Here is a 26761-nt window from a genome sequence, read left to right as displayed (position 1 = left end):
TTCAAACACAACTTGTGTATCATACAGAACACATCGGAGAGGTAAAGCTAGGTCGACTCACAATGTCATTCTATCATCATTAACCATTTTCATAGATTGATATTGTCTCAAATTTATATCAAATTGTCTGAGTTAACAACCCCGAGGGGTTACCTTAACTGATAATTAATTTAACCCTTTTTTTCTTTTTTTTTCCACCTTCATACAATCCAATTCGCAAATCCCTTACCCCTTTTTGCAAATGTCAATCAAACAATTCTGATTGTAGCATCCAATTTTTTAATAACTCCTTTTATCCACGTGAAGCTGAAGTGTAATTCCATGCGCACTTGACAACAATAATGCAATCTTTGCCAGCTCTTTAGAATGTTCACGTGTAAGTGTAATGACACACGCGTGGGTTTTCCTTGCGCAATTCAATGTATTTTTTTCATGTGTAATTAGAAATACTAGTGGGTTTTCCTTGCGCAATTCATGTGCAATTAGGACTGTGTATATGGATACTACTTTTAATCCCGCACCTGGCCAAATTTAGATAAGATGTCATTTGCAACAAAAGCTCCAATAAAAAAAAAACTTTTGACATACTATCTTTGCAAATAAACATTTAATCTCATTTTATTTTAATAGTATTCAATACTACTCTGTCAAAAAATGCTAGTAATATATATTACTACCTAAAAAGACCCTTAGCGGGCCTTTACCTATCAAAAAGCCCACTTTACTGCCTTTTTCAGCCTTCATGGACGGGGTTGGGACTTCACAACTTGTGTGATTGTCAGGTCAAGTCAGTATTCATCTTCTGCTTAAACCTTTTTTCAACTCTGGGGAGTAGCCAGTCCCTCAGTCGGTTTTCGGCTTATAACTTCCCAATTATTTATCAAAAAGCATGTTTTTACATATTATACATTATCAAAATCATAAAAGAAACAACAATTGCTTAAAGTTATTACAATTACAGAATTTTTTTTTATTATTTCTGAACATTCGTCACCATTTCAATGGAACCTGCTGCATAATAAGGCAAACATAGGACCACTTCCCAGGATTGTTTCAGATAAGCGGTGTATGACGTCATACGATTGTGAGAAAGATGGAGATTACAAACATAGCCAATAATTATATAGGATATTAAAGCCGCCTAAACAAAATATGTAGATATAAAAAGACAAAGTAGTCATTTGTTTGTTCTTATTAAAGAAAAAAAAGCCACCAACCAAAATTGCTTTGAACCCTTCCCCCCCCCAAACCGTAAAAATGCAGGGCGGGTTTTACCAACCCAAAAAATACTTAAAAAAGACCTTTTATCATTTAACCCTCCCCCTTCAAATTCTTCTAACCATCTTCAGAATCAAATCCGCTCTAGGCCCCTGTCAGTTCTATTTTCTTAGATTCCCTAGTGGCTACTGAAGAAATAGAGATTTTAGATTATCTAAGCAAGCATTCATGAAACGTGCTTCAACCACCTGACACTTTTCTCAGACACAATTCTGCCCCGGGGACTGCAGCTATATCTTTTATGCTATGATCTTTCTAGGAGGCCTTAAAAACATATCAACTCTAGTTTATTAAAGAGAAAAATGAGAGACTCCTTAAGTAAGCGACCCTTTTAATTATATGAACCATTAAAAAATCCCGTCATAGTCAATACGAATGGGTCGATCTACTTTTTTTTCCGTCGTTTTTTAGGACTGTAAAAATAAGATTGTTAAGCTTTTCGTTAGAAGCAGTTTATTTTGTCAAGAACATTAATAAAACAGAAGAAATATAAAAGATATTTAAAAGTGTAAAAAAAATTGACAATAATAAAATACACAAAGGTATTTTCGAAGACTACACTGCGTTTTGATGACGTACAAATAAAAGTTCAAATGCGTTGTAAATTCAACAATTTAATTTAAATAATGTACAGTACATACATCACAGCGAACAAAGTTCGATTATTTTTCAACTAGAAGTTTTGATACAGTCACCGTTCCAATCATGACCCACCTCTTTCATATTTCATAAAGTAGACATTCCATTGAAACAGGAACAATAGACAGAGGTCCATGGAAAATTATTGGTAATATCATTCAGAGAGAAAATAATTGTAATACATGAAAATAGGGTAGTAAAACTTCATGAATATCCTTTTTCACGTAATAAAAAAGCAGCTTGCAAGGGAATTTGGCTGATCCAAATCAAATGGGACGGGTGATAGTTTTTCTGAATTGAGATTTATACTCAACCTCAATAGCTGACCACACTAAAGTCTCCATTCCAGAATCCTGGAATTCTTCCCTTTTTCCAAAAATAACACAATTCTTCTTTTCTTGGTGAATAGCAGCAATAGTATTGGCAGTTATCGTACATAAACTTTGTCATATTTTATCACATATGATTTTGGACAGATGTTTAAGATTGTTATAGTATGAGCATATAAAATTTGTAGAAATTTGTTAGACAGATGTTCTACCAGATTCTGGGCCGATCATTTTGATTAGTGCCATAAAGTAAATCTATGAAAGCAAACAAGCAGTAATTAATAGTTGGGGACAGGAGTATATTTTGGAAGTTACAAAAATTATAAAACACAATAACAGCGTGTTTAACGTTTTGGTAAACTACCTTTATTATTTAGAAAGACAAAAAAATAATGTAGAAATACAATAAAACGGTTACTTTACTACGACTTCTGTATCATAATCTCAGTAACAGGAATTTTGATAAAACCCATAACATCGTTCAGCTATATAAACAACAGTTTACGTGTTTCCTATACTTTCGAGACTGTAAATTTTAGATCTACTGATAGTTTTCATTTGTAATTTTGAAAACAATTTAAGTCAGTAGAGCTGCAGCCTGCTCCCCCTCCCCCATCCTACCAACAATGGCTAATTGTCGATACTATTGAGTCGCTCGAGAGGAACAAGTATTTACCATTAGCCGTCAATGTGCATTTCGCCAAAACTCCTTTCAGTTGAACAACATCAACCAGCCCTAATCCATGGGCTGTGCCAACTGCAATTAAACCCCAACTTGAATGTAGAGCTAAGCAGGTTATGGCAGCAGGTGGATGAAGCTGTACCACACTGGAAGCCTTATAGCCAAACGGTTGTTTAATCGGTTCAGTTCTTGTGTCTAACTTTGAGTGACCTTTCCAAACAAAATTATCTCGATCAGATACAATGTCTAGTGTCATCACCTACAACAAAAAAACAGATATTAAGGTTTAAAGATGAACAAAATTACAACTCTTTTTTTCCCAAGAGAAAAAATATTTCAATATAGTTGAAATTTTTATGTTGAATTAAAAGATAGAATATTTGAACATTATTGTTTTTTCATTTTTAGCCAACTGATTTTAGGAATCATTTTTCTGAAATACCAGCAATTTTACCAAGAATAACAAGAAAACAATTACACATGCAATTTGGCTATGATAAAAATTTAACACATATTCAGAGACTTTTCGTAATAATTAAAATTTCTTTTAAACAGCCAAATCCTGAATTGAAAGAAAATAGCAATAGGAAAAAGCTTTAGGTAATAGAAAAACTCTACTTCCATAATGAATGCAGCATAAAGTTCTAACAAAACCAAACATGTTCAGCTTTTCTATAAAAATAACAAATCTTTGAAAATTGAAGAATTTTGATGGAAGACAATTTGTGTTGTTTAATAATTAATACCAAACCAATTAATGAGGCTAGAATCACCCGCTAAGTTCTTGCAGATTGTCCCCTCACTTTTTAATTTATTTTTTAAGACAATTTCAAATCCATTTCACTTAAGAAGTTTAGTCTCATCGGTCAAAAAAATATCAACCCTTATTCAGTTGCCTGTTAAAAAATAGCACGTCTAGCCTATCCTGAGCCCCACCCTAGAAAGTTAAAAACAGTTGTCAATACGCGCATTAGATCTAAGGATAAAAAAAATTATTACTCTTTTTGGTAAATATAAGCTGTCGAGATTTCTTTCGGTGCTCAAATAACACCATATCGAAACAGGATAATGTTTTATCCTTATGATAGACCTTGTGTAATTCCTGATACCAGGCATTCACAATAAACTGTTCAAAAATCATTAGCCTTAAAGTAAAAAAAGCGACTCTTAATTGTCCAAGAGCTTTATTGCATGACAAACGTTCATAAGTTGAAGAAAAATTAATAGTAAGCACTGACGAAAAAAGAAGAGGAAAATCTCTTTCTCTATTAAACACGGAGGTTACTGAGCTAAAACATTCCATAAAGGCACAAACGAAACTTCTTCAGAATATTGTTTAGCACTTCAAACTTCAAGTTCGATACTGAGGTTTTCCAAACTTCAAGTTCGATACTGAGGTTTCGAACTTCAAGAACGAATCCCGTTGAAATCAACGAAAAATTGCGTCTGAGACTCAAAAAGCCGGAAGGTAAGGGCAGCTCTGTCCGAAGTACAAATCTCCGGATTAAAAGGGTGTCCACCGACGTTGACAAAATGGCTATGTCAAAATTTTGATTGGATGTGTTTGGGGAAATAGTGGGCGTGGAAGCGGTGTCAGTTACCTTAGAATCACTTACGACTATTAAAAAGGGAAATAGCCATTTAAATTTCCAATCGAATGAGTCCTTTCTGAAGTTTCTACGACAACATTATCTATAAAAAACCTTGTATGCCCCCAGGGCATAACTTACAACCCTTGCCCTGAGGGCTGTGGGGGAGTTGTCATCCTCAAAGACATAATTTTCAGAACTTAAAACTACTTTTAATAAAATGGCTATCTCAAAATCTTGATTGCATGTGTTTGGGGAAAAGGTGGACGTGAGAGGGGGGTTAGTTACCCTCAAATCACTTTCGAATATTAAAAAGGGCATTAGCCCTTTGAATTTCCGATTAAATGAGCCTTTTTGAAGTTTCTACGACAACGTCTTGTATAAAAACCTGATATGCCCCCAGGGTATAACTTAAAACCCTTGCCTTGAGGGTTGTGGGGGAGTGTCCTCCCCAAAAGCATATTTTCTATCTGGAAATCAACAACGCTGAACAAAATGGTTATCTCAAAATTTTGATTGGATGTGTTTGGGGGAATGATGGGCGTGGGGATGGGGGGGCTAGTTAACCTCCAATCACTTTCGACTATTAAAAAGGGCACTAGCCCTTTGAATTTCCAATCGAATGAGCCTTTTTTGAAGTTACTACGACAACGCCTTCTATAAAAACCTTATATGCCCCCAGGGCATAACTTAAAATCCCTTGCCCTGAGGGTTGTGGGGGAGTATCCTCCTCAAAAACATATTTTCTATCTGGAAATCAACTACGCAGAACAAAATGTCTATCTTGAAATTTTGATTGGATGTGTTTGGGGAAATGATGGGCGTGGGGGGGGGGGGCTAGGTGCCCTCAAATCACATTCGACTATTCAAAAGGGTACTAGCCCTTTAAATTTCCAATCAAATGAGCCTGTTTTGAAGTTTCTACGACAACGCTTTTTATAAAAACCTTAAATGCCCACAGGGCATAACTTGATACCCTTGCAGAGAAGGTTGTGGGGGAGTGTCCTCCTCAAAAATATATTTTCTATCTGGAAATCAACTACGCTGAACAAAATGGCTATGTCAAAATTTTGATTGGATGTGTTCGGGGGAATGATGGGCGTGGGGGGGGCAGTTGCCCTCCAATCACTTTTGACCCTTATAAAGGGTACTAGAGCTCCCGATTTCCATTCGAATGAGCCCCCTTTGAAGTTTCTACGGCGACCCCTTCCATATAAAGTGCCTTCGGGAAAAAAATAATAATAATAAATAAAACATTGGAGCCGTATGGCCTTTACTACAGGCAACGCTATAGCGTTGCCTCTGATAAAAAGCTCTTATGAAAGTACTAAAAAAAACTTTAGCGTAAAGAGCAAGGTATTGACTAGGAGGCGAACCCAATCATATAAGCAATAATTTCAGTTCGTTTTAAGTTTTGATGTTGCTCCTCACTTTCAGTTTATTTTTTTTTTTAATTTCTGATGTTTTTTTTAAATAATACTGGGATATCCGGTGCCCCCTTCGTAGCAATGTCCCTTCCCCCATGAAAACTTCCTCCATGGAAAGATCCTCACACGTAACCCCCGACCCCCCCCCCACTACCAGAAAAAATCCTCCCTGAAAACGTCTGTATACTTCCCAATAACCAATACTGAATGTCAACATTGGGCAAAGTTGAATAACTTGCATCCCTTCCCCCGGGGACTGTGGGGGAATGATTATCCTCAAAGACATAGTTATTATATTTTTCGACCATGTTGAACAAAACGGCTATCTCCAAATTTTGATCAGGTGACTTAGGAAAAAAATGAGCGTGGGAGGGGGTGTAGTATCCCTCCACTTTTTTGGTCACTTAAAAAGGCACTAAAGCTTTAAATTTCCATTTGAATGAGCTCTCCCTCGATATTCTAGGAATACTGGGTCGATACAATCACCCCTGGAAAAAAAAAAAAAAAAACAAGAAACAAATAAACACGCATCTGTGATCTTTCTTCTGGCAAAAAATATAAAATTCCACATTTTTGCAGAGTTTTTAGGTTCTTGAAACTTCTATAGTAGGGTTCTCTGATAAGCTGAATCTGGTGGTGTGATTTTCATTAAGGTTCTATGACTTTTAGGGGGTGTTTCCCCTTTTTTTCGAAAATAAGGCAAATTTTCTCAGGTGCGTAACTTTTGATCGGTATGATTAAACTTGATGGAACTTTTATATTTGGAATCAGCATATAAATCTGATTCTTTTGATGTATCTGTTGGTATCAAATTCCGTTTTTTAGAGTTTCGGTTACTATTGAGACGGGTCACTCCTTACTTACAGTTCGTTACCACGAACTGTTTGATATTGTCCAATGTACAGGACTAGACAATAAAAACTTGTCAAAACGAATCATCAGCTGAAAACGGTGATAATTCGTTTTGGCCAGTGTTAATTGTCTAGTCATGTGATCGGAGTAATTTTGAAACAACGAAGGTCAAGGTAACAACCACGAAGAATTGGATATAAAATTAGAAAAGTCGCTCAAACCTTAGTTTTCTTATTTTAGCGAACATCGACTACAATTATATTTAATTATATTTCTGACTTGAAAGCAAGGCCATACCAAGAGGGTTTAAGGGATTTGAACCCACCCCCCGAAATTTTTGTCTGATTCTTAAGAACGTGACAAAATGCATATAAACAAATTTTGATGCACTTTTAAATATGTTATTTTTGTAAACTCCTTCCAAAAATACCCCCCCCTCCGAACAAAAATCAGGGATGCGTCCTTGCTTGAAAGCCTGAGTTTCGAGCAATACCAACTCCTAAAAAAACCCGTCATGACCTCTAAAAGATATTCGCACGAACCCAAAATTCTTCTATTTCACCGACACTTTCAACTAGGCCAGAACACTCAGATTTTCTTCATAATACAAATCTAGGAGAGGTTTACCTTCCCACAGAATAATCAGAAAGTACCTCGTTGCACTCGAAATTTTTCCAGAGTTAAACCATGAAAATTAATTTTCTTAATACTAAAACTTTAGATTTTAGATACTTCAAAATTTTAGATACTTTCCATTTTAATTTCAGGTAATTAAGTTTTATCAGGTAATAGTTCCAGTAAGGTTCAATGAATCTATGCATTCTAAATATGCTTAAGAAAAAAAACATAAGTACCAAATCTTGACAAGAAAAAAACAAAAAATACATTTTGAAAACGAGAGAAGCATCCAAACAATTTATTTTTAGCATGGGTAGGCCTTAGATCCATAGATAACAAATCAAGGACTCAAACTTCTGTCCTTATGGTCAAAGGCTCTCGAGTCTAGCGGGCTAACCATTCGTCTAGGACAGTTGAAACAAAACAACTCGGCTGGTTCATTTATTTACCGATATAGTCAAAACAAAAATATCTTAGTCTCCAAAAATATTGCAGAGACCTTTTTATTTTCCTTGCCCAGTAAAATTTTGAAAGAAAAACTTCATAAAAGCCTTCCCTAGTTCAAGAAATGAGACAAAAATAGATTGTTTAGTGACAAAGCAGCACAAACAAATGGAAAGATTTTCTCAGAATCCTACTTGTCGTTAGTATTTTCCTTTCATCACGATTATATCAGCTTATGATGAACATGATAAACCATGGAAAAACACTGAATCAGTACTTGGCATAAAAAAAGGATCCAAGAGAGAATTTTCAATTTTGTCCTTTTTATATGAACTTAACCTAAAGTAAAACTAGTGTATGAAGTCCAATAATCACCATAAAGACGAAGAATGAAAAAAAATGTATTGGGTACAAATATTAAGAAATTTAAAAAACATAAAATAGCAAGATACCCAGACCTATCAAAAATAACTTTAAACCCTCGGCACCAGTATTCATTTTTATTTCGATCCTTTCGATTTAAAAACTTACGTAGTACTGAATTATTTGATTTGTATAGCTGTATTTTCATAAAAATCGCGCAAGCTGCGTAGTTCTTTCATTTCAAGCTTTTAATTTCGAAACCCAACGTAGAATTTCGGAGAAAATGTAGTTGGTGTTTATTAATGCAGATATTAAACGCCATCTATTTCAGTAGTATTGTCTGAGACTTAAAATCAACTAGGATTGAAACATTAATGAATAAGCTAAATTTTAAGCGTTTAAGCGCAAAGGCATCAGTGTGAAAACAGTAACATTTAGTCAAAACATCTAAAATCAATAGACCTTACGCACGAGACGCAAAGGTTTTCATATTTTTCTCAACTAGAGTCCAAACACCAATTGCTAAAGTCTATGCAAAAGGTAAACATCATTTCTATAAAACCTAAAATCGTATTCCCAAAACGCTCATAATGTGATAAAAATAAGCGTGATTAACTTAACAGCAGCTTTCTAAACAATAAAAGTCTACGTCACAGTCTATTTGAGACGAGTCTCATTCATGGGCCAGGAGCCAATCAGATTCTCTGCCAAAGGGACACCCACATTTCAAGGATGTAAAAAAAGAATTTTCAAAGTAAGAATCAGGGAGAGGGGGGGGGGGCAAATGAGAAATCATACGATAAACTGGCATCAATAATATATAATATCTGGTTGCCAGTTGTCAGGTAGTTGGCCGTATAAAGAACGAGACGGCCGTTGTCAGTGGGATTTAACCAAAACAAGTTTACCTTCTATTTTTTAGGAGATTCGATAAATGTGCAAAGAATGAAATTAATTGAAAGGTAAGAAGCTAAATTTCGAGAAAAAGAGTGATATTACAAATTTAAGATTTAAAATACAGAAGGTAAAAAAGAAAAATTGCAAGAGAAGCACAAAAAAAGCGAGGAAAATCCTGCTCAAAAAATAATCAACAGAGTAAAACATTGTCAATAATATAAATATGTCAATAATAAAAATAATTGTCAGTAAAATTTAACGCTCGATAAAAGTAATTAAAATTCAAAAATTAGAAATAGTAAGTAAAAAAGGGAGCATAAATTCATAAAAGTAAAGAAGTAATAATAAAAAAACAATTCTTCTTTAGTGAATAAGTCGTCAAAACTTTAATATTTTGAACATGATTAAAAACTGAGAAAGGTATTACAAGGTTAGAAAAGGCAAAAACAACAAGATAAACAAATTTTTCATTAATAACAACACTTTGAGCACGCCTTTCTAATATTCAATTAACCCACCACAGTATCTAGTAGTAAGATGATGTTTAAGAGACTCAATTCATTTCATAAAACAAGAAATTTCCTTTTAGGGGGATCTCGTCGAGATCATATTTTAATTGAATAAAGCCTTTTAATCTCACTGAACTTTAAGCCTTGTGTCTTTAAAAGTGGACCGAATGGAATAAAGAAAAACTTAGTTGTTTTGAATATGTCACAAACGGTATTCAAAACAGGCTTTTTCCACAAATCCCAACATGTAGTTCAAATTAGTGGTCACCTTCAAGAAGAATTAGAAAATGATAGATCATTTCAAAATTAGAAATACAACAATTAAAAGCTATGCCGAATACTTTATTTTATTAGAAATAATTTATATATAAATGTTGAAATAATAAAACTAATCTTATTGAAGATCATAGAAGCTTTATAGCTAACAAAACTTCCACAAAGAAAGTAAAAGAAGAAAAAAAAGTTTTTTTTGGACATGGAAAGCAAAAAGAGAAAAAATAAAGATTCTAAAATCCAAACTCATCAGAGATATGAGGAAAGAGGTGTCAATACATTTAGGAGAAACGAGGTGTGAACACACTGAAGTGTTTTCCAGAGGTATTAATACACTGACATTCAGCAGGAGAAAGGAGGTGTCAATGCATTGGAATGCTGTTTCAGAAAGACTGAACAAAAACTACCAAAAAAATAATGATGCTCAATAAGAAAAAAAAAGATAAACGTAACCTATTGATCGATTGAGAAATTCAAAATATTTTACGTTTTTGGATAAGGCACTTTACGCAAAACAATGAAAAATCTGTCATGAACGTTCAAACGCAGCGGTTTTTCAGAAGACACAAATGAAGAAGAAGAAACAATTAGGAACACTTTATTAGAGAAAGTGGGAGATTTTTTTATATATGTAGTCTATTAATCTAAATATTACTGTATTGTATTCTTCTCAAAAACGCGCATCAAAATAATAATCCGAAGAAACCGCACATCAAGAACGTAACTGGGTTAGATTCAGAAGCAGGATATAGGTGACCATGTATATTTGTAAAATATATCATGCACAATCATGTTTCCAAGACGAAAATATTTAAAAAAGGGAAACAATTTAAAAGTGGTATTTCATAGTCTATCCGCTATCCGCTATTTTTGAAAACCTCAGAGGATAGATTTTCCAAAGGAGGGCCAGGACAAAATTTAGGAAGCGAAATCAGTGTTTGTTGAAATTGCTGAAATTCCAGTTTTGGGATTTTTCAAGATAAGCGAGTTTTTTCTAAATGGAATTTATAATTTAAAAAAAAAAAAAGAAAAAAAAATCATCTATGAACCAAAACCCAAAAGAAAATTTTTCATTTTTCTTTTAAACAAACCAAGGTGCTCCTCCGCCCGAATGCTCACTGGAAAAAATTCAAATCTTAGGACCTATATATCTGACAGAAAAACCTGCTCTAGTTCCACTTCTGTATTCAGTGACAAGATTGTCACTGAATACAGAATACAAATAAAAATTAAAATTATAGTCTATCTGTGCTAAATTTGTCAAATATCATTAGATTTTTGTTAGACATTTCTTGCATTTTTAGACATTATCGATACTTGCTTAAAAAAGGGAAACTTCTCAAATTTTACACGTATTAATTTACGTATTTAATTACACGTATTAAATTTTACACGTATTTTATAATGTAGCATCTACATTATAAAACGGGTAGGCCTGTCTGAAGCCGAGGTATTTCTCATCACAGGTACAGTCAGTAAGTTTAATTAAAATGGTGACTAATTCTATGCCTAGATTTGGTATATCTACACTGCTTGTATCTCGCACCTAGGAAATCGAGTCTAGATCATGTTGAAGAAACTTTAGGGGGGGGGGGAACTTTAAATTTATTCTTGAGGGGAAGGGGTAAAAACATTTTGCTTCAGTACTCACAAAAGAATGTATACTATATTTTTCTTTTTAATGCAAATAATTCCGTCAGGTTTTTGGGCTGGTAATATTAAAAAGCGCTAGAGCTAACATCTCCTTACGACAAAGGTATTGGAACGGTCTAGCAGCAAATCTTAAATTATTGCTAAGTAAATAATATAAATAAAAAAAGTTAAAATAAAAGAAAAAACTTAGGACCCATTAATTCAAATGTTTAATCATAGTTCCCAGTCAAATATAATTAACTTAATCACCTAGTTATTTAACTTACAATATTCCCATCGACAATCTCTTCTCAAAAGATATTTCCAAGGGAAGACGGTTGCCCCCCTCCCCATATTTTTTCACCTCCCCACTCTAGATCTTTTAAAATATCTTTTTCTATTTGGCATTTTTATTGAAAACTGTGTTTTTTGGTACTTTTCAACAAATATTGATAAAACAGTCAACCTCCCCCCCTCCAGATTTGAAAAATAAATTTTGACCCTCCCCCTCCCCCCGCCTAATTTCCATGAATTGACGTCATTGCTGGCGCGAAGGATTTGTCATAAAAATTAAAAAAACAAAAAAATTGGTACACCTTATATTTCATTTCCCTTGAAAAATTTATATTCCCCCTCCCCTTTACCAAGTCCTAGGCTTATCTATGGATATTTCATGGGCTTTATATATTATTTATATTTATGACTCAAAATAAAATTTATGAAAAAAAAAACATATTCCCTTCAAACAATTTCAATTTTCATTTGCGTGTGCACAAAATACAGCAGGAAATATTAAATATACCAATAACAAATACTTTATCCTTTCCTTTTAGACTCCTATCATAAACTCCGAAATTTGCATTTCTAACTTTATAATTAAAATTAAGTTTCCCCTCTTCAAAAGCATCTTAAATACGAAAGCTTATTCTTTCTTATAAAGAAGGCTCGATAAAAGGAAAAGCTGGAAATACTTGTTAAAATTCCATTATTCCACTTATGGAACCTATCTCAGTCGAGGATGAGGCCATGGATAGGTAATTTAAGAAGTCAAACTACTAATGTTGACAATCATAGCGTTCAGGTTTAAATTAATTAACGATGCTAAGAGCATGAATGCCAAAAAGGAATGGAAGATCCCCCTGTATTTGATTCAAAGGATCCTTCCCCAAGGATACAATGTCATATCTTGGCCGAAAAATGCACTTGTTCTGACCTTGTAACCTGATTCTTATCCAAATAAATCATGTAACGATTTTCAACAATTCATTTATTTTATGCGTTTTCAAAATCCACTTTTTTTCAAATTTCTGTATTTTTCAAAAAATTTACTTCCTAAAGCTAACTTAAGCTAACTTACCCTAAGCTAACTTAATGTGCAAATATATAGCCCAAATTATATAGCCCAATATATAGCCAAATATGTAGCCAAATATATAGTGCGTTATATAGCCCAATAAGTGCGTTATAATACGTGCGTTATATAGCCCAATATATAGCCCAAATTATATAGCCAATTATATAGCCAAATATATAATAAGTGCGTTATATAGCCCAATATATAGCCAAATATATAGCCAAATATATAGCCCAAAATATATAGCCCAAATATATAGCCCAAATTATACAAGTCCGATGCATTCTTTCACCCGTCATTTGTCTTTGTGGCAATAAAACCGGTTCAAAAAACTTCTCGAGTGTTTTACTGGGTAGTACGGAAGAACCCCTTGACATTTCGAAGACAAAATACCTTATTTCTCAACTACTTTACATCTACTACTTTTTTATATCATTAATACAATTTATATATTTTATGCAATTTCCAAATCCGTTTTTTTTTTTCAAATTTCAGTATTTTTCAAAAAATTTCATCCTACATAAAAAAAAATTGTAAACAATAATCCAGATCTTGAAGATAATACTAACTTATTAGTTTACTCCTTTTACCCTCCTCTTTCCTCTTTCCTAAAAGGAAACCAAATGATAGGGTTCTACCATACTTTTAAGAAATGAAATAAAGTTTAGCTCTATGATAAAAGAGAGGAAAGAATCCACCTTGGGTGTTTATAGGGCTTTAGCATTTTAAAGATTATCTCCCTTTCCAACAAGATTGCATAAGCGCAAACACCTTTCTTTCCCTTTTCTTTTTAGAGAAATCCTTACTTGGTTGCAGATTACCAGCCCTATCTGAGACAATTATCAGATTTGAAATTTAAAAATATAATAAATTGAAAATTTTATAATTGCTTTTCATAGCAAGATTTGGGGCTCAGTGGACTGCACTATGAAATGAAACTAGGCTTGGAAAAAAGATATTTATCTACTTAATGCAACTCTCAACTCTTTATACAACTCTAAAAACCTATGCCAGCTTTGCCTCTCACAGATGCTATTTTTCTTGGCTTTACTCTAATTAGGCGTTCAAGTCTTTGATCACTTTGACCAAACTCTTCACTTGGATGTCAAAAAGTAAAAAAGATGACAAAAAGAATTATCTGTAGCCTAAACAGAATTGCCTCTTTAGTTAGGAAAAGTGAACAATATCGTATTTATTTTAGTCACCAGATTTGCACTGACTTAGTAAAGGGCGTTTTTTGTCTCCCATGTTGTTCTTATGTCTTTTTTTAACCCTCACAATTAAGAATTATTAGAATAATTTCTACATTATCGTAGGAAAATTAGGCAGGTCTCATTCAATTGCAAACTAAAAGCTAGCGCCCTTTTTAAGGGTCAAAACTGATTGGAGGGCAACCTGTCAACCATTCAACGTCTTGAATGCCCCTGGACACCCCCTCCTCCAATCCAAATTGACATCGGATCCAGATTATCTTTTTAGTGAAAACATTTGACAGGCTCAAAAACTGTACCTCCAAGTAAGACATGGTAACAGCAGCCGCAGGGGTAAGGGCTAAATTATACAAATAGTCCGTATAAAACAGAGGCTCCATAAATCCATTTTAGTAGAAAGATGGACATTTTGAAAACAAATAATAGTTTCAAATAAAAACAAACTTTTTTGAAAAGAGTCAGAGAGGGATTTTTATATCTATTTGACTGAAGAGCCGAAGGTGTACGTGTCCCATCAACAACTCACTCATTTTTTTTCAGGGGTTTCACTCAGTAACATGAACGAACCTATAGTGAGGTCCTTAGGCCCTTGTCCTATTCCCTCCCCACCCCCTTCAGCAGTTTCTAATTTTGATTAATTTTAACAGAAAACTGGGCAAATTTCACCTTGTAGAAATCTGAGTCATAAAAGAATCTTAAATTTTTCAACAATTTTTGAAATAGTCATACAAAGACAGGCTCTTTAGGCAATGCCACTTTCTGGGGAATTTGAGGGATGGTAACAGCATACTTATTTGTAATAAATTGAGTTTGTTTTTTATTTAATTTTCTTTAATTTAGGTTTGTATTTTTTTTCAATTAATGATCCATTGAAATATCTATTCATTTTATGTTTTATCTCTCCATTCATACTACTTTCTGCTTGTTTTCAGTCAGATATCACATATAATCTAATCTTTGCTCGTTTTAAGTTTAAAATAGTTCTTTGTTTTTTTCATGAAAAAACTATCTTTTTTAAACTTAATTCTCCCTAATAAAAAGTCCGCTTTTTTTTTTTTTTTTTTGGCACCAGCTATGATGCTCTTGCCCTAGAGTTCAAGTCAGCTGACAATCAGCCTGATAAAAGTAAACTGTCTCCTGCAGAGCTGACTATAAGCCAGTCAGAACAGTTGCCACAAAAACTAATAATTTTTTATTTTCTTTATGTGTATATCTCTTTTCTCTTATTTTTTCAGGCGAGGGTTCAGTGTTGATCTTCTGTATGGTCTACAACACTGAATCTAATTTTCGTCCTCATTGCAATAGCGATTATTTCCGTAAAATTTTTGTCTGGTGGAGAGGAGACAGCTTGCTTATAATTTGATTTTCGGACAAAATTTTAGCAAGGCACCTCGTTTTTCTATCTTTTTTTCTCTCTCTCTCTCGTATTTTTTTATACAGAGGTTGGTGGATTTCTGCTCAAACCGAGTTTTAAATCGTAAAATTTCGTCACCAAATTTCATTCTGGGAAGGGCTCAGTAATTTTTTTTTCTTTTTTTAATGGTTTACAGTAATGAAGCTATTTTTCTTTTCCCGTAAAATTACCAGGTAGAGAGGAAACACTTGACTTGTAATTTGATATTTTTTTTTTTTACAAATTTTAAGCAAAGCAGACAGACTTGTTCTCTTTTTCTTCTTCTTTTTTTTAAAGGGCACGGTTGATATCTCATCAAAAAGGCTTTTAAATCATAAAATTATCCTTGCAACACTGCTTCTAAATTAATAGAAAGAGCAAAACGTGCAAAAGCTGCAGTTACCTTAACTGCTTCATTTCGATCTTCCTCTTCTAAATTAATAATTACAACTTGTCCAGCAGTTCCACCAATAGCAACGAGTCCGGTCGTCTGACAAAATACTATTTTTTTAACTGCTAAACGCGGATCATCAGAATAGGGGTCAAAAACTCCCACCTGAAAAAAACAAACAAATTAAGCAAATTATTTCCTGTATGAGTCATGCCAAGGTGAGCCAGTGAGATCCTACTTAGTAATGGGGACAAGAGGTTTTGTTTAAAAAGGATCTCGTATTATATTAAATCATCGAGTTTTCGAATTGAGTTATTGAATTCATTGAGATTCTACTTACACTTAGGAACATAATTTTCAATTTAATTGAATCATTACGTTTTTAATTAAACCACTGAAGCCGTTGAGATTATGCTTTACAAATATCCCAATTCCTTAATATATGATCACAGTTCATATATTATCCAGTATGATCATTCTCTATCTCATCCATTATAAAAACCCGGACCGGGGTGCGAGTGCTCCGGAGAACGTTTTGGCAGATATAAACATGTTAGACATGCTAGACAGATTAGTCTGATTTCCGACTGTTTCCATCAAAGTGCATTGAAACAATCGGAAATAAAGCTAATGCAGAAACAGGTTAAACAAGCTAAGGCAGAAATAAGTGGGAGGAGCTTTTTGTTCACGAAGACCAGAAATGATCTGCAATAAGCTTACTGGTATATTATGTCTACTGTGTTTATGATAAAGCATTCTAAGATGCTTAAAATTGCCAAAAGGGGTGCAAAATTCGAGTGCAAAAAGGGGTGTAAAATTCTAAAGAGGTTAAAACGGGTAAAATACTTATTTCTTAACAGCAAATCGAATGCCATGAGAATGGTGGCCGGCACCTACCCCCCCCAGCGTTTACCCCCTGGAAAATACCCCCCTCCCCCTCGAAAATTCCCCCGTGGAAAATAATGCTTTCAAAATTTGAGAATTTTATTTGAGTTTTCCTTTTTTATTTTCAGTAGGGGGGAGGAATTTTAGTACTTGTGCATTATACGCCACTCACTCAAGTTTACGTTGTGTAACACTCGAGAAGAAACCGGTTTCTTTGATAGTTAGTTTGTTTCAGCTTAGCGTGAGACAAGACAAAGACAAGTGACAGAATAAAGGAGAAATATAGTTTGGGCTATATATTTGCACATAAGGGGGGGGGGGGGGGGTAAAGTATCTGGACAGTTTGCAGTCAGAAAACAATTCTTAGTTCATAATATGCAGGATAATTGTACCTAACACATTTTGCATGCAAACCCGCTATACTTTACTCCCCCCCCCCCCAATGTGCAAATATATAGCCCAAATTTGTTTCTAAAGTAACGAAGAAACCGGTTTGTTCTCGAGTTTTACACATCGTAAACTTGAGTGAGTGGCGTATAATACACAAGTACCGGTATTTTTCATGGAGAGAGAGCCAGAGTAAAACTCGAGAACAAACCGGTTTCTTCGTTAGTTTATTCGTTACTTTAGGAACTAATTTGGACTATATATTTGCACATTAGGGGGGTGGGAGTAAAATATAGCGGGTGTGCATGCTTAATTTGTTAGGTACAATTATTCTGCATATTATGTAACAAGAACTGTTTTCTAACTTCACACTGTCTAATACTTCACCCCCATCCTCCTTAATGGGCAAATATAACCCAAATTATATATTTTACATCTATTCTGTCACTTCTCTTTGTCTTGTCTCATGCTCAGCTGAAAGAAACAAACAAAAAAAACGGTTCTACAATGCGTCAATGAATGAACAACTTGAGCGGTAGGGGGTTTATCACACAAGTACCGAATTTCAATTGAATTGAACCACTGAGTTTTCAAAATGTACCGCTGAAACCACTGCAATTAGCAAAAGAATTTTCAATGGAATTGAACCACTGAGTTTTCAAATTGAACCCGTTGAGATTATACTTCACAAATATTCCAAAAATTTTGTCAGTATATCGTAATTTAATTAAAGACAGTAAAAATTGACAATAGGAGTGCAAACCTCAAACAAACACTTTACAAACAAATTGAAGCAGCAACAAAAAAAAATATTTTACAAGCCAAAAAGGACAGCACAGTGGACGAGGCTGCACCTAGAAACTCAGGGAACTGCGGTTTAAACCTACCGAGCGCAAGGCCTTGTTCCTCAAGGAGTGGGTACATTTTTGATGTACCTATAGCCAAGAAACTGACTGACCTTAAATAAAGCCTCCAAATTTTTTTTAGACAGAAAAAAGAATTTGGAATCCAGATTAGATCAATCTATTAAAGATACTTAATAGATTAAGGAGTTTCATAGGGTGAAAAATAGATACCCTTTGACAAAAAGCGTCACATTTCATATTCGAATTACCCCCATACTTTTTTTACTTCAGAATTTCTAAATCAACAAACTCGTCAAACAAGGTATTTCATTGTGGATCAATTTAGCCCAAACCCGTTCGTGATAACTAAAACAGAGTCCCGCTCGAACAGATCGCGGAACGACGATATCACGGGAAAAGGCCATTACTAGACCAACAGCTGTGCCTGCTCAATCAGTAACTTAAATCATTAAGAGTTTCATTTAAAAATTTTCAGTTTGGATAAGCAACAAAATACAACAAAATCAGATTTCATGAACAATAAGGCGCCAAAATGTGTTAAACAAATTCAACTGAAGCACGCCTGACGATTTACAAGTGGTAGAATAACTTTTATCCTTTAAATCTAGTTCTATAAATACAACCTATAATGGCCTACTGGAGGATGCTTGGAATTTGTTTTGAACTCGTTAACAAATTTCTACTTATAATGAGCGTGCTTCTGAGAGCAGTTAGTATTTCAAAACTTCGTTTTATGTCAGAATAAAGGAAATGAACTCAAGAGAAAGGAGAAAAATATTAAAACCATATAAGCCATTTAGAAGCCAATTCAATCATGTGTGCTTTTTACATTTTTTGGATTATACTTTCAGAGCATTTGATTCTGAACTTTATACCGACGGGTTATTCTCTCTCCACTACCTAATTTACACCTAAGAGCACATCATCTTCCGCCACATGATGACACGCTCTGTGCAACACATAGGCACTCTTCCATCGCCCATAGGCATGCATCCGTCACACTGTGCCTCCTCAAACTAACGCGTGGCCCAATTTCGGGCCACATGGTGCACGCGATTTTTGAAACTGGACGACCCCTATCTTAAATACAGTCAGATGGACACTCCTTAAAAACAAGGATAATACCAAAAATGGATCTGAAAGCACTTGTTTCCATTAAGCACTAAATATTCATTTTTAGAATGCAATTTCCCTAAGTCCATTTAAAAAAAGAAAAAAAAACGAAAAAAAAGACTATTTTAAGTCCATTCGATAAATCAAATATAGATGTTTCACTTTGGCATTAGATTAAAACTTAGAAAAGATGGTTAACATTTTAAACCATTTCTTTAGGTCAAGTGGGCGAAGCAAAACTTATCGAACGTCCGATGGCGAATAAGTAAAACCCACAATGCATACAAACTCTCTGAACAAGAAAATCTAGAAGCCTGATATAAGGGCGGTCAATCAATATTAGAGGCTAAATTTTTAACAGGAGAGATGCAAAACAACCCTCCTGTATTTAATCTCATCAGGACTTAAGCATACTCCCCCCCCCCTAAAAAAAATTTAAAAATTATGAACATTTTCCTCCACCAAGTCATTTATGCATTAAAATATGTTTTATTTTATTTTTATATATAGAATGTCATTAATTAAATATAGGATGTCATGTAGATAAAAAAATAGGAAAGAAAAAAATTTGATCGCGTCAATTCAAGAGGTGTTAAGTAACAAATATGAATATTACAACTGACAAAAATTCCTTTTGAGTTGATTGGTTTTGAAAGCTTTATTTTCAAATTACTTCTGCAGCCATGAAAAATAGATAATCAATTTTAGAACAGCTTTCAGGAATATTAATTGTGATAACCAGAAGATTTACTGGAAAACAGTTGTATACATAAAATGGGAAAGACTAGATTTTTTCTCAGCTGTTTCCTTTAGTAAAACAGGTTGATTTCGGAGAGATCTCTCGCTCCCATCCATTAGCGGTTCTGGCCTCTCTTGCGCCCAGGGAAAAATCTTGATTAGCACCTCCCCCCTGTCTCCCACAAAATTTGCATTTATAACAAAATAATTTTAAATTTATTAATTAATTTAATTTTGTTATTTTTCTATTTATTATTTAATTATTATTAGCTACTTTAATTTAATTACTTTAATTATTTTTAATTATTAACTACGCCCTCCACTTTATTAATAAAATTTCAAAAATATTACAGCCGTTAGATTATTTGTTTGAAATTTTGCGCCCGAGGCAAGTGCCCCCTCTAACCACCTCTGTTCCTATCCTAACTAATAACCCTTTTATTACAAATTCTGCTTCAAATCTGATTATGATCGTCATTTTAAAGCTCTAAGGATCTTTTTATTTTTCATCAACCTAAGAAAAAGGAAGGATTTCCAAGAGGTAGCAGATATTTTCAATCAAATCAATAAAGTCAACAGAAAAATCAAATCAGGTCAGTGGAGCATGTTTTCTTTTCAAAGGGCCTGCTCTTAACTTGGACAAGCAATAGAAATGAAATTATTGATGCTTCTACGCACAGATCTCGTTCTCTTTTATTTCCACAAAAGTTTCTTCGTAACAGACTGAGTATGACCTAAAAGGGGGTATCATGTTTTATCATCTTGAAAAATATCTAACAAGAAGAAAGCTTGATTGGTAACCTAAAAAATCATCGCTCGAAAATCGCACTTCCACTTGAAGAGTAGTCATCTGTGCTATGAATTAGCAGCTTCACAGCGCTATTTATAATTCTAGGAATAAGGAACAGGTGATTTGGCGAAAGATTGAGACAATAAGGTGGATTCCAAAGAGTATGGGTAATTTCTAAGAGTGTAAACTGACACTGGTGTCGACAAAAAAAAAAAAAAAAATAAATAAATGAATAACATCTAGCTTTTGAAGACATTTAGAATTTTTTCAAGCTTTGTAATCATTTTCTGCTAGGAACTGGGATTACACCCTTATTAGTGCACTAATGTTACCAACTAGACAAATCAAATAAATTATTCTTATTATTACACTGAAAAAATGCCAAGTGTCGCGAAACGATAGATGGCGTCAAGGGTTTTTTTCTACACTAGGGAAAGTTCCGACTCTTATACGTTACCCATGCTCTTTGGTGGATGCTAAAGGGTCAAAACCCATGTGTTCTGGCTTTAGCAATTGTCAGTTGGCACGAGTGAGGTCGCGTAGTACCTGACAAGAGGCAAATACCTCTAGATATCATGAGGTAGCTTTCTCAAAGCATAAAGCTAGGAATGATAAGCTAAGAGTAGCAGCCGTAGAGTACCCTTCTGTATTTGCACAACATCCTCAAGATGATTAATTTTAAGATCAAGCAGCTAACATTTAAGATTTAAGATCAAGCAGCTAACATCAAGCAGCTAACAGAGCAGCTAACAAATTTAAGATCAACCAGCTAACAAAGTTGATTCGCTATACTTGAGTCAGTTTCATCTTTACATACAACTTTGGAGTGTCGCACCAATGATGGCTAGAAAGGCGGAAAACATATAATTATATACTTGAATCCTGTAGTAACTTTTAAACAAATAATTAAGACATGGATATGTTCAGCGATAATTTGAAAAAGAAGTCTTTCTGCCAAAGACAGGACTTTGAATCACAAACTCAAAGGCCACTTGCTTCATTAATTGGAAGAGAAACAAGTGCCTACTACCAAAAAGCAAAAATCCGGAAGAAATCCGGAAGACTCCCGACAATTCGTTCCAGCTTTTGAGTTAAGAATTCATCTGATTTAAGCTCATCTGCACCTATGGATTACCAAGCATCAAATTGGATTACCAAGATTGCAGCAATGGATTATCAAGCATCAAAAATCAAGTGATGTTTCAATTGGTCCTTTGCTGTGCCATCCTCGTCAAAATATCACTTCATTTTCCTATTTGTATCTTACAATCCACAGCTGCAGGTGAGTTCAAACATCTTCTAGCTGGAGGCAGTATAAAATTGGGATTCAATTAAATTCACCCCCCCCCAACCCCCGATCCTTTGTTTGTAACTTTTACCATCTCGATTTTCTTTGACTTCAGACTTAAGACTTAATTCCTATGTAAAGTAAAGGTTCGATTTGACCTTGGCTAACCAATACTATCTTTTTTGTAAACATAACACCATATCAGTTTGAAATACACTTTTATCTTCAGTCACATCATTTCAATATTAAGGAAGGGTCGGATAAAATTCTAGCCAGGAGGGCTTCTTTTTGTCATAAAAATTCCCCTCTAATACAACAGTAAGAACCAATTTCTACGCAGGAAACTACCTCACTTGACCTTCCCAACCGGCATCTTAAGATGAGATCCCCTTAATATAGTTATTCTATACTTTAAAGACCTTTTTTCTTCTCACCAACGAGGTGCCAAGATATTTAAACCAAATCAATAAAGTCAACAAAGGAAATAGAAAAGGTGAATGCAGCGGCAGTAAAATAATTTATCATAAATATTTATTACAAAACTTTATTATAGATATCATGTTTTTGACATTTCTAAGAGAATGAAAGAACTTCATATTTCACAACCTAGTAGAATCTCTGATAATACCCTACCCTAGTAAGCGATTAGCCTTTAAGAATGCTTTACACAAAATGAAACTGTGAAATGCCGTCCAGTATTATATTCTTTATTCAGTTACCCTTTCATCGTTGCTTCGAAAGGGTCCTTATTTTAGTCTCAGTGTTTGTTTTGAGGTTTCATTTTTATATTGTCCTTGGACGTTCGTCTCTATTTTTTTATTATTGTTATTATTATTATTTTCCACTGAGGACGGTTGAGAGGAGGTCTCAACTGAAATATTTGCGTAATTTTTTCTTTTGTTTTTCACTGGCTGTTATTGTCCTCGTTTCTCTCTTCTTTGCGATTTTTTGCTTTGTAGATACCATGTTTTTGACATTTCTAAGATAATGAAAGAACTGTCGGCCCGTTATGAAGACCAGAGTAAGAAAACTTCAGACTTCCCGCTGAACCACCTACAGTTCACAGTAAAGAAGACAGATAGGCCTTTGTGACGGATTAATTAAAAAAAAGAAAGTTTTTTCAACTGAATATTTTTCGTTTGAATTATGACTATTATTTTGTCGTACAGTCGACGATTTGTTCAATTTCTTTTCGTTACGTATTTGTATATAATAGAGCATTACTGCATTATACACTCCTCTAGTATTGAAAAAGGGCGAAAATAAATTATTATTATTAAATCAAAATGCACAAAATTTATCAGTAGCCCACAAAGGCCTAAGGTTGGGAAACCATGCTATGAAAACAATGACAACTGAAAATGGGAAATAATAATAGATAATTGAATAATGAAAAACAATAATTTTTTACATTATCTTCAGAAATACGAAAAATTCTTTTCAAACAAGACGCGCTAAGTTTGGACAACATGTGGAAATGAAAGAAACAATAATCCTTGGAAGCCACAAGTTTGATTTTGACACCAAAACATGAGCTTAGTAGTATGGGTGTTCAGGTTTTTTTTTTTTTTTTTTTTTCTTTTTTTTTGCAAAAAATATATTTTGGTGTTCAAACCACGTCCAATAGAGCAAGATAAATCAATAACTTATTGCAATTAAAATGCAATGAGGCCGGTTGAACGCGAGGTAAATCTTCGCTGAAAATTGCATACCCGTTTAAAAATACTGTATATATCATATACAAGTAATGCTGTTTGGTTTTTTGAAATAACGATAGGCGTGGTCTTAGCATTGACTTTACAAGCGGGATTTTGGTAGCATAGACCAAAAAGTATGGGTAACTTACGAAGAGTTGAAACTGGCACTACTGTCGACAAAAAAGAATCACCGACGCCATCTAGCGTTTGACGTTTCTTGACATTTTTCTCAAGCTTCGCAATTATGTCTTTTTTAAAAATTGAGGTCAAACACTTATTATTACACTAATTTTGTCACTTACACCAATTTTGCCTTATTATTACACTAAAAAGGCCAAGAAACACCACATACTAGATGGTGTTGGTGATTTTTTCGTTGACACTAGCCCCAGTTTCCACTCATGTAAGTTATCTATACTTTTTGGCATAGACCATGAATCGTTACGTATGGGTTAAATATGAAAGAATCTGCTTTTCTGATCGAAAAGATTTATGAAAAACTAAGATGTCTAGAATAAAAAATATAAAAAATGACGTTTTAGAGCATACTTTCATCTCCAAATGCCCTAAAAAGTAAGAACAGTTGTTTTTTTCCTGGAATAATTGAAATTGAAGGCTAAAAATGAAAGAGTAGAGGTTTAAAATGCTTCTCATTCAAATTCAATGACCTTGTGTTTGAGCATCCTTTCTTAAAGAATTGTGACAAAGCGTAGAACTTTAGCGCAAAGAGCGAGGGTTGAGGAAGGGTCAACCCTTCCAGAATAATAATGATAATAATAATAATAATAATAATTCCGGAATAGTTTCGGTTCGTTTTAAGTTTTAATGTTACTCCCTGCTGTTTTTATTGTTTTAAAGAATAATGTTCAAAAATTGTTTTCTATTTAGTTTCTGATCCATTTTATTCAATTCTCCCCATAGAAATCCCCCCCAGAAAACTATCCCCCCAAAAAATGTTCGTATATTACCCACTAACAAATTCTATATATGAACAGGGCAAATTACATAGCTTACGTTCCCTTCCCCAGGGACTATGGGGGATCATGTTATCCCCAAAGGCATTGTTATTGGACTTTTTAACTATGCTGAATAAAACGACCATCTCAAAATTTTGATCTGATGTCTTTGGGGAGAAAAAGGCCGTGGGAGGCGGAATAGTTGCCCTCCAATCTTTTAGTCATTTGAAAATGGCACTAAAAAAAAATTATTTCCGGTCGAATGAGCCCTCTCCCAATTTTCTATTACCATTGGTTCGATATATTATTCCTGAGAAAAGAAAGACAAACAAGTAAACACTCATGTGTGATCCTTCTTTTGGGAAAAAATGCAAAATTCCGCATTTTTCTACATTGGATATTGAAGCCTCTGCAGTAGGGTTCTCTGACATTTAATCTGATGGTGCTATTTTCATTAAGATTGCTTTACTTTTTTGGATGGCGTCCCCCCCCCCTTTTTCAAATATCAGGCAAATTTTCCCAGGCTCGTAGCTTTCGATGAGTTTTAATTCCTACTGGGCCGAGTCGTTCCTTGCTAACAGTTCGTTACCACAAACTGTTTGATAAGAACATTTCATGACTGCCCCACGTTTTCATAATAAGTCTTTAATAGATTCAATATTCTCAAATGGAAGGAAGAGATGATTTTACTTTTTAGTTCATTTGGAGATTAAAAGGTCTTCAAATGGTTTGTCTACTTTTTTATTATTTAAAACTTCCTTTTTCTAGATTTGTGCAAGAGCTTTCTCCAGACGAGTCTATCCTTCTTCTGTCCTTTCCAATGAACAGACACCCTTTTCAGCAACTCTATTTCAAATTTTCTTAAAGTTATAATTCCTGAACTCTAAAACTTTTCATCACACTTAGTTACAAGGATCCTACAAGGTGCCAGATATTGTCAATAGAATCAATAAAGTCAACAGAGAAAAAAAATCAGGTGAATGGAACACGTTTTTTTTCAAACGAACTGTTCTTAGCTTGGACAATCTGTAGAAATGAAATGAAATAGAGAGCTTTTCTCTGATCCTCTTCCCCGTGTCAGAGAGAAATCTTACAGCAGTAACAGCTGTCATTCAGTAAATATTTGATTCAACTGGCAGGTTTCTATGGGAAGTAAAAACCCAAGATAAAAAGGTAAAGCTGGTGAGAAGTAAATTGAGTTACATTCTATTTCTAATTAATTTTTTCTAGAAAGTAAAGCGTGACATAGGTAATGTAAGGAAAAAGGTTTGTAAGGAAAAAGCCCACTATTTTATTTAAAAAACAAATTACTTTTTTAAATTCATAATCTATTTTACAAGATGTACGGTAAATTAAATTATATTCAATGCCTAGTCACGTTTTTCTGAAGAAACAGCGGGAGTTCCAGAATCAGCCAGACAGTTTTTCTCTCTTGCTTTTCCTTACTGAACAATTATAAAATATTATATTAATTGTTCCATAGTTTCCAATTTGTTCATTCTTGTCCTTGTAAATGTAAAAAACCTACTTATGATCGGTTCATCTTAACTAAAACAAATTCACGCAACTAGGAGTAACCCTTATATAAACCTTCAACAAAACAAGCCTTAGAGACGGCATTCGAGGCCTGAAAACTTTCCAAGTGATTGTCAAATAGACTTTTTTCCTATAAACTGTGCCAATATTTATTTTTTTTTTCGAGCCAAAATCTCCCCCCCCCAAAAAAAAAAAATGCTTGGTTTATGCCCTATCCCTTCAAGAAAAGAGAATTAAAATACCGGCTCCGAGCCATCTGAAATCACCCTCAAAATTACCTCCTCCTAGTCAGATTGGCTGTTAGTTCAGTAATGTTTTTATTTGCCTTCTACCCCGGTCTCCCTCTTTCTTCCATCTTTCTCATTCTCCCTTCCACGCTCCTTCTCAGTCCCTTTTCCATCCTTCTCAATCTTCAATTTGTGCATTGATGATGCATGAGCTAAATAATTGAATAAACTTGAACTACTTAATTTTTAATCCTTTAAAGAGAACAGCATGATTAAAAATTCAATATATGTCTAGTATATCCAAGACATTATAAATTGAAGAAGAACATCTCCAAAGAGACAAATATAATACGATGAATTATAAAGGTCACACAATGTCAATGCGATACATTATTCA

The 26761-nt window shown here is 34.1% G+C and overlaps 1 protein-coding gene across 1 annotated transcript in view; it reads right to left on the bottom strand.

The window, feature by feature from the left end:
- The window catches only part of LOC148951465 (LLGL scribble cell polarity complex component 2-like), a 109062-nt gene that overhangs the window by 28241 nt on the left and 54060 nt on the right, over positions 1-26761 (bottom strand). Inside the window, exons 8-9 of the mRNA XM_089091117.1 lie at positions 15894-16046; positions 2923-3187 (exon numbers count right to left, since the gene is read on the bottom strand). Coding sequence (XP_088947243.1) covers positions 2923-3187; positions 15894-16046 — 418 coding nt within the window. The remainder of the gene's footprint in view (positions 1-2922; positions 3188-15893; positions 16047-26761) is intronic.

Source organism: Artemia sp. Qi Xiang Cuo, chromosome 6 (genome assembly GCF_049724085.1).
Source record: "Artemia sp. Qi Xiang Cuo chromosome 6, ASM4972408v1, whole genome shotgun sequence".
Lineage (NCBI taxonomy): Eukaryota > Metazoa > Arthropoda > Branchiopoda > Anostraca > Artemiidae > Artemia > Artemia sp. Qi Xiang Cuo.
The sequence above is the reverse complement of the archived record's forward strand: the minus strand, read 5'-3'. Positions and strand labels throughout refer to the sequence as shown.